This window comes from Petromyzon marinus, chromosome 32 (genome assembly GCF_048934315.1).
Source record: "Petromyzon marinus isolate PM22_M1 ecotype Great Lakes invasive population chromosome 32, UKy_Petmar_22M1.pri1.0, whole genome shotgun sequence".
In the NCBI taxonomy this organism is placed as follows: Eukaryota; Metazoa; Chordata; class Hyperoartia; order Petromyzontiformes; family Petromyzontidae; genus Petromyzon; species Petromyzon marinus.
The window spans coordinates 7,410,258-7,419,854 of NC_133698.1; the positions used below are offsets into that span (position 1 = coordinate 7,410,258).

The window sequence follows — 9,597 nt, forward strand, 5'->3', positions numbered from 1 at the left end:
CTAAGACCCGATCTGTATTGCCTCTTTCAAATCACTCTCCTGAGACAATCTCACAATGGCCTCAATATCTCACTCTCAGGTACTCACGGTTCGACTCGAAACGGAGCTGCTGGGTCGGATCCTCGCTGCACTTCGACTCGTCACACGGACGTTCGAGTGGCTGGGAAGTCGACGGCCCCGAGCCTGGCTTGAGTAGAACACGAACTACCTCCTCCTACCTTCTCTTCCCTTTTTATTGTCCTCTACATCAAAGATAAATCAGCGCTAATCCGGATTTCCCACCACTCTCCCCGGACCGGTGATCTCTCAGACGTCCGCTTTCACTCTCTAAACAAGCGCATCTCTCCTACCAATCAGTGGACCGGCCCTGTTTTTCCCGCCGTTTGTGACTCCATCCCCCCCCCCCCCTACCTGCCTGCTGACCCGTGTGTGTTGTGGGTGTTTTCTACCCGTGGTGGCTCAGCAGCCCCGTCGTGACCACGTGATTAGAACCCAAGTCACGGCGCCGCGGTGCGAGTTAGCCTCGGGGCAGGTCGCCCAATTCCCTGGTCGCAGGATACCGTGAAGTTTGGTCCCATGAGAGGGCTTCTGGGTGAAAGCCTGTCGGCCAAGTGAACCTCCCCTCGGGGCTCTATGTGGGAGTGTGTGTGTGTTCATGTGGGGGCTCTATGTGGGTGTGTGTGTTCATGCGGGGGGTGGTGAGGGAAGAGCAGTGTCGGCCCCGTTGCCCGGAGGTGGCGGCGTCGCGGCCACGGAGTCGGCCGGACGGCCTCGCTGCTGCTGTGGCACCACACATGCAACGTATAACGACGCAATTCCCGATTCACAAATATGAAGGAGACATCACAGCGATGACACTCCGCTGCTGCTGATGCGGTTGTCTGGTTTGACCACCTGAATGTGCTCTGTATCTTCATCAGCCACACGAATATCTACTGCAATCACCCAGTGTCCTTAACACTCGTGACGTCACGCCACATCGACCAGCCCCCCTCATTAATATTCAAGACCAGGTGACGTCCTCCAATGAACACCCCCCCCCAATCCTTCCTCATTAATAATCATGAGCAGGTGACGTCCCCCAAATGGACACCCCCCCCCCCCCCCCCACATTATTATTACCTACTATAATGAGCCAAAAATGTCTCTGTGCAACGCTCGTGATGTCACTCCATGTCGACCAGCCCCCCTCATTAATGATCATTAACAGGTGACGTCCTCCACATGGATCCAACCCCCCTCCATTAATAATCATGAGCAGGTGACGTCAGTCCACATCGAACAGCCCCCCTCATTAATAATCATAAGGTGACGTCCTCCAAATGAACACCCCCCCCCCATTCATAATAATTAGCGTCTGACGTCACTCCACGGGGGGGGCGAGGCGCCTCCTCTCCTCTCCTCAGCGTCAACTGACAACCCTCACTACAAAGGCAGAACCCTCACGTCACGGGATCTCCGTTACGCTGTTGAGACATCAAAGTAAAAAGGACGTCATGATGAACAAGGGGTCATAACCTTTAAATGAAATAAGTCTGTGTCACCGCGCCCTTACAAATTGCACACGCATCGATGCAATGAATATCACGTCGAGGTCTGCTTTTCGCTTGCAAGTTTCAGATTGACTGCAATACACCCGTCCTTGGACGGGCAAAAGGCTAGTTAAGAATATTGTATCAACTCCACGTGTACAGCTGCCAATGTCCGTCGATGATGGACGGGTAGTGTTAATCATAAATCCTACAAAATAACATATCCATCTGGCTCGCAGGTTAAAAGTGGTCACTTTTTTTTTCAGAGAGCTCGACCGTGGAAGGCTCACGAGTCATGCGGGGGTTTATGTTGCAAAACTCTCCGGCAAATCAGAGATATGGGGCCAGGAGGAACAGATGCCCCTCGAATCGGTAGACGCACGCACCGTGGCTTCTGCGCGCTCACCCCAAAAAAATCTCAGACCTCAGGTGGACTTCGGACCAATAGGACTGGCACCATAGCGCGATCACTGTCACGCCAGCTCACCCCGATGTAAACGTTTGCTCGTCGAGGTCAAAGTTTATCAAACGAGCCCTATCCAGGAACGATAGGAGCTGCTGCACAATCACAGTCTTGCCGAGGACGCGGCTGCCCCCGTTCAGCGTGTGCCCTGTTTGCTCTCGGTCTCTTTACACTGTTATGCAAGGATGTGTTTGTGTTGGCAGGTGAGGAGAACGTCGACACATCAAAACTTCTCGACAGTCCATCGTGTATTTAATACAGCACTCCCAACACGAAGTGTTGCCATTCCCATCCTGTTCGTGATTACTTTGATGCAAAGGCGCGTTGGCTGTGGGGAGGCCACAACAATGAACTTTGTTCACCCAGGAAAGCCTCGCTGAGTATCAATACTTTTGTTGTTGTTGTTGTTCAGGAGGGTTCTCAATTGTGTCATTGGGCGAAGTTTATGAATGAGTGTTTGGCATGTGCGAAGAAAGCTGGAGCAGCCTGTGAAAGCCCACTCATTGGAGAGGGTAAGATTCAGAATCGTCATCTGTATGTATACTGGAGGAATCCGACGAGCTATAAAGCAATTTTTTTCACAGATGTCACTCAAGGCTCCACACAGACGGAACTCAAGTGTCCAGATAGATTCACTTATCCATCCCTGTACGTCATCTCCTGGCTACTTAACAATAGAAGCCTACAACACGTGATATTCTCAACCCGACTCCCGTCCAGAAAACTAACCTGGCTTAATCCAGCTTAGCTTCGGAGGTGCGATGAGATTTCACATTCAGGGGTGATTTAGACGTGCGCACCTCAATCTGTGCGAAACCAAACGACTGATGGATCACGGCAGTAGGCAGGTGCCCTTGCAGCCAATCTGTTTACACCCAATAATGGGATATGCGCCTTGGCTTAATGAGCACAATCACGGCTGTTGTTTGGGAAACGGTCAGTGCGAGTCTTGGATTTCTGGTGCGGCACGCGTGGAAGGCTGGAGAAGTCGAAGTAACCGGTAGCTTTAGAAATGAAGCCACATTCTTGGTGCCACATCTCAATGCTGTGGGCTCTTACCACCGCAACCGCCGTCACCACCGCCACCACCACCACCGCTGCCACCACCACCGCTACCGTTACCGCCACCACCACCACCACCGCCACCACCACCACCGCCACCACCACCGCCACCGTTACCACCACCACCGCCACCACCACCACCGCCACCACCACCGCCACCGTTACCACCGCCACCACCACTGCTACCGCCGCCACCACTGCCGCCACCACCACCACCGCTGCCACCACCACCGCCACCACTACCATGGCCGCCACCACCACCACCGCTACCACCACCACCACCACCACCGCCACCACCGCTACCACCACCACCACTACCGCCACCACTACCATGGCCGCCACCACCACCACCGCGGCCACCACCGCCACCGCCGCCACCGCCGCCACTGCTGCCACACCACCGCTATCACAGCGATGTGGAGGCACGCGTGAGCACAGCCTCAGCTGAGAGATCCAAGGCAGAGCCGTGAGAATGACGGCGATGCTGACTCGTCGTGCAACGTTATTATTGTGGATTGCGCGACTGCGTAAAAAGACAGACAGCATCATGGTTAAAGTTTAACCAAATGTTACAATATACGGTGGTCTAATTTTGATTTAAAACTTTCGTGACTGCAGGGATTCATATTCTTGGTTCTTTCGGTAAAGTCACGTAGAAGGGAAACAATAAAATAATAGATTGTGTCTACAGGAAAGCTACCCATACGGATGCTTACCTGAAACCGGATTCCCACCACCATCCATCCCAGAAGAATTCCTCCATCAAGACTCTGCACTATAGAGCCCAATGCATATCCGACCAGGAACACATAGGCAATGAACTCAAGCACGTACACCAAGCTCTTAAGGCTAATGGTTACTCTGACTACAGAATCCGTAAAGCTATCACTCCAACCATGAAGAAGGACCCTCTTGAGGAGCCATTCAAAACCATCACTTTTACCCTACATTGTGGGGATCACAAAAAATATCTCCAAAATCTTGAATAAACACAAGATCCAGGTCCGTTTCAACACGTTACATAAAATCCGTGATCTGGTTCCGTCTGTAAAAGATGTGATTCCGGACATACAGTACCCTGGCGTCGACAAACTAAGTTGCCTCTGTGGTAGTAGTTACATTGGAGAAACCAAACGACATGTCTCGGACCGCATTCGTGAACACAAAGCAGACCTAAAAACGGTAGGACCAACACCTCGGCCGTGGCAGATCACTGTTATAATTCAGTAGGCTCACATGACATTGACTTCTCCAAAACAGAGGTTCTCTGCAAGCCATCCGGCTACCATGAGAGATTCGTTCATGAGGCCATCCACATATACAAACACAGAGACAATTTCAACCGAGAAGATGGATTCTGGCTTAGCAATCATTTGAAGGATTTGATAAACCATTTTGGGTCTTAATTGATTGTTTACGCTTATGGTGGCTTTCAGACCGCATCCATTATTTTCGTCTCCCCCCTCCTCTTTTCCGAACATAGATAGACTCGTCCATCTGAATAACTGCCAAATCACTCTCCGTGGTACTAACGCAAAAAAAAACCTACACTTTTTTCAAATTTTCTTGCTATGGTTTTCGCACCTGATGATGATTGCTTGTGTTGCAGTGGAAACGTCGTGAGAATGTTATTGTTTTATATTTTTATCATTTTATTGTTTCCCTTCTACGTGACTTTACCGAAAGAACCAAGAATATACGGTGGTCTTTTCAGAAAATATAACCCCAATAGTAATTCGGTTTTACAGCCTCTTCTATACACAGTGGGGGGGGGGGGGGGGGGGTTGCTTTCCAGATGATTTACTGCTTATGTTGGGGAGGAGGTGGAGGGCGTTTGGGAGGTGGGTCAGAGGGCCTCGTCAACCCCTTTACAGCCGAAACCCAACCCAGACCTCCCTCGCCCCGCGATTATAAAACCAGGAGCCCAGCGTCCGTGTCACTCACTCTTGAGCTGCGTTCACAAAGTCCGCAAGACACCTCGCACACGCCACCCTCTCCTCGTCCTCCTCGGTAAGTTACAGCGCAACGTTCCTCCCGGTGGCCTCTGCTCTCTGCGCGTGACCACATTCATCATCCTCATCATCAGCCATGGTCAATCCACTGCTGGATGACGACCTCACCCCTAAACCGGCGCCACCTCTCACGATGCTGATAACCCGCGCAGGAGGGCTCTGCTAAAACTCAACGGAACCTTTTTGTTTGATTGTGTTTCGAGCCATGCATTGATGATTTTCGTTTTTTTTACTTTTACAATGAACATGATTGCCCTTACTGTTCGCGAATCGCTTTTGTCTGCCCGTAAATTACATTCCGCACATGTGGCACGAGTGTGGGAGACGCCGGTGGTGCATCTGTCTGATCATTTCAGGAGGTCAACCCATAAAGCGCCTGGCTCTGTCCCGTGACCTCTTGGCAGCAGCATCGAGCCCGCGACGCTTCACGCGGCAGCCTAAAGATGCACCTAGCCTGGCACAAGCGCTGCGGTGACGTCGACGCCACGTGGTGGCGAACGACGGCGGCTGCTGCTGCTGCCGTTGTCGTCATCGTGTGAGTGTTAACTCAGTGGCGTTCGCTGGTTTGTTGTTGTTGTTGCAGATCAGATCAAGATGCAGATGAAAGTGGTCGCCGTGGTCGTGGTCCTCGTGTCCATGTTCGTCTGGGGTGAGTCCTCCAAAACGTGGCGCACGCCAACTCTTGACGGGCAGATCCATCAAAGCCATCGCTCGCAATTGCATTTCGTTACCACACTGCTGGACACTCTGCACCCACAACCCACCACCACTGCCCCCTCTCCCTCCTCCGAGAGACTGCAGGTAAAGAACTCTACTCTCCATTCACGTTGCAACCTCGATTGCAAAGGCAGCGCAATAACGAACGACTGAGCAGTAGTGGATGTTGTTTGTGGCTGAATATTTCGACGCGGTTGGGTGAAACCACTGCGCCGTGAACCCGCCGATCCGAGTTTGATGCCTGGACTAGGGCAAACGTTTCGTGATACCGAGTGATATCTAAACCGGTCCCGGGATGATCACCCCTCCTCCCCCATCCGCGATTTCTCACTTCACCGACCCGCACTGACCGGCGTGGTGAAGTATGGTCCAACAACTGGCACGGTGAGGAGGAGGAGGAGGAGGGCCTTCGCCCAGCAGTGGACTGACAAGAGGGGCAGTGAATAATTATTGTGTATTTGACACGAGCGTGATAATTATCCGCATATGCACGAGGCGAGGGCCAGACATCGCGTGAGTGAGTGCGGTTGCGAAACAGTCCTCATCTATTACGGATGCAATAGGGGCCGTCCATAAATGACGTCACGCACCTAGGGGGGGGGAGGTCAGACATTTGTGACGATGTGTGACGAGGGGGGGGGGGGTTGAGAAATGTGACGTCACATCAAAATGCGCAACTTTAAATAAATATAGACAACACGTTCTACTTAATTAAATAGACTTTTTAATAAATGTTTTCTCCTACAACATCAGAGTGCAGCGCCACATTACATAGTACTACAATGACAATAAGTTAAAGCAATTTGAAGCATATTCTTGGTTCTTTCGGTAAAGTCACGGAGAAGGGAAACAATAAAATAATAAAAATATAAACACTTTACCGAAATAGCCAAGAAATATGAATCCCTGCAGTTACGAAAGCTTTAAATAAAAATTAGATTTGAAGCATGCTTTTGGGGGGGGGGGGGCAGAGCTTTGTGACGTCATATTTGAGGGGGGGTCTGACTTTTAAGACGCCGTGTGACGAAGGGGGGGGGGGGTCAAAAATCGTCAAAAATCACGTGACGTCATTTATGAACGGCCCCTTACGCGTACGCACACTGCTCCGAGCTTACGGACGATACGATGGGCACACCAGTTGGACCGATTGCCCCCCCCACCCCACCCTACCGTGGCTGCACATCGGGTGCTGTTGAACCGGGCCCTTGTGATTTTTGGGGCTTTTTGGTTCCAGCCTTGGGGCGACGCACAGCGGGGGACGACTGCCATTCTGGCCACACTGCACCGCGGAGTTGGCCCAATATTGAGCCCAGAGGTGGTGGCACGTCTGGTCAGCTCTGTGGTGACCACGCGCGCGTTGCGTGCGCTCGTGACCGGCACATGAGGCTCCTGCTCCGCCTGTGTGCGCGCGCGTGTGTGTGTGTATGCACGTTGAATTTCTTTCGCGCCGTACGGAGCCAACCGTGCGAATCGGAGGTGCGGGGAAGGACAACAACACTAAACACAAAAAAATCACTTCTTAAAAGCAATTCTGCTTTTTGTGTTTAAGCGCAGTGGTGTGGCGGTTAGCTGCGCCACGCTACGAAACCCGGCAGTTCCCGAGTTCGACTCCCGTTCACGGCCAACATCGGTGACAAATATCTGAACCGGTCTTTGGTGGGCCTTCCCTAGGTCGACTAGGCCTCAAATGAGTACCTGGTGCGGTGTGTAAACATCACCACTGGGGAGACAAAGGCGGCCGGGCGTGGTGCTGGCCACCCACCCTCTACGTGTGCCGTGCTCGGCACCTTCTTCGTAGGTGCTACTCGCCAACAGCAGCACTTGCCCCCAACAGTCTGTTAAGGCTATGCGGGGGTGTCTTTGTCTGCCTGTGTAATTTGCAGCCGAGGCACGGTACGCCTGGGATGAGAACGTGCAGGCGGAAGAGCCTGACCAGGTGGACCAGGTGCGCGACATACTGGTCTCATTCATGCGCTCGCTGACCGACAAGGCACAGGAGGGCATCACCCAAGTGCAGAACAATGAGCTCGCCCAGCAGGCCGGGTAAGTGTATTCAATGACTGGGCAACAACAACAACTGTCATTCGCCACTAAGTGACAGTGACGTCACCGCGGCGCTTGTGCCAGGCTAGGTGCACTTAAAAGGCCACGTGAAGTCATAACGCCCGCTAGCAGGAGGTCACGGGGACAGACTCAGATGCCATGGGTTGACGGACTGAGACGACAGTGACTGAACACACGCCGTCACACACACACACACACCTCCGTAATTCGCCTTCGAGCCTACAGGCCAAGTGCTATTTATTAGTAAGCATTACGGGTAACATGGTACACAAGAGGGCAATATTGCCAGCAGCATCCCTGGCCACGTGTGTCCTCCACTGCTGGTGAGGTGTTCACACCCATCCACCCGCTGCAGCAGGTAACTCATTTATGATGGAGTTTGTTAAGGGAAGGCGGCTAGTGTTAACTACTTCGCATGGTATACAGGTCGAGTGTTAACTACTTCGCATGGTATACAGGAGGTCGTGGGTTCCAACCCGACCATGACGCCTGTATATTTGGAATTTGCATTTTCTCCCCGTGGTCATGTAGATTTTTTCTCGGGTCCACCAGATTTTCTCTCCTCGCTTAGAAACATGCGTTTCGAGTATGTGGCTGCTACAAATTTCCACACAAGCCACTTCGTTGAGCTATCAATTGTGGCCAGGTAACTTCTGAAAAAAAGCTGTACAGCTCAGCGGCCCTTTCCTGATTATATAAAAATACTACAGGTTCAGATACGACTCGTCACTAATTTTATTAATGGTCGAGAATGAACAGAGGTTGCTGGATCTGGGGGAAAAGTATTTTTGGATCATAGTATGAAAGAGAAAAATACACAAAGATTGGTTAAGATTGCAGTGTTCTGCCTTCCCTGCCGCTGACCATGATTCTCTTAATTTTCCAGAAAACAACTGAAGGATGGTGCTCATGCTGTATCCCAGTACAGCCGTGAATTCCTAACCAAGCTCTCGGAGTTCTGGTCAAAACTGGGCAGCCAGTAGAGAAGATGCCGCATTGAAACTACGCAATGCCCACACACAAATGCAGCACGCATCTCAACCACGGTTTCCACGTACGCACGCATGCACCCACGTAACAACGACACGGTTAAAACACGATCGCAGGCGTGTCTTCCGACACCTAGCTTTTCCCCAGTGGAAAGCCTTGATCCCGATCGACACGTGTTTCGCAAGCATGCGAGCATTCTGCACGGATATGGTTCGGACCCAACATACAAACAGTCCAGAGAAAGAAATACAATGTTCTTGTTGTTGCGAGCAATACGGTTATCCTTTATAATAAGCATTGAGCTTTCACGCTAATGAGCGAATGTTTTAATCAAATACATTTCTAAAACGTATCTACAATTTTTACTCATTTAGGTCACGGACACATGGACGTAATCGTTTATTAATAAAGTTTGAAATGTTTGTGCCTGTTTGTGTTCAATGCCAACGCAGCTCGAGGTTGGGTTTTTGTTGTTGCATAAGCTTACAGATTTATCAGCTTTCGCAGCACAAGTAGTGCTCGAGAACAAAATCCACTTCAGTGCTTCAGTGGAATCTGCTACAAAACATGCAACGCTCCTCAATGCTGCAGTTACTTTCTCTGTTGACCACACTTAATGCAAAAGGATTAAAAAAAGGGTCAAATGGTAAAGTATTGGAACGTTAATAAATTACACGTTTAAAAGATAATTCGAATGATTTCATGCAAATTTTTGTGCAAATCCGTTTGCAGTACACGGTGGAGCAAGAAAACACAT

General features: G+C 50.9%; 1 protein-coding gene across 1 annotated transcript; it reads left to right on the forward strand.

Moving 5' to 3' along the window:
- The first annotated feature begins 4,920 nt into the window (after nucleotides 1-4,920).
- APOC3 (apolipoprotein C3) lies at nucleotides 4,921-9,262 on the forward strand. Its single transcript, XM_032964515.2, has 4 exons — nucleotides 4,921-5,067; nucleotides 5,653-5,718; nucleotides 7,670-7,829; nucleotides 8,737-9,262. Exons 2-4 carry the CDS (start codon nucleotides 5,664-5,666, stop codon nucleotides 8,831-8,833), a joined length of 312 nt encoding a protein of 103 aa, XP_032820406.1. The 5' UTR covers nucleotides 4,921-5,067; nucleotides 5,653-5,663; the 3' UTR covers nucleotides 8,834-9,262.
- The last annotated feature ends 335 nt before the right edge of the window (nucleotides 9,263-9,597 follow it).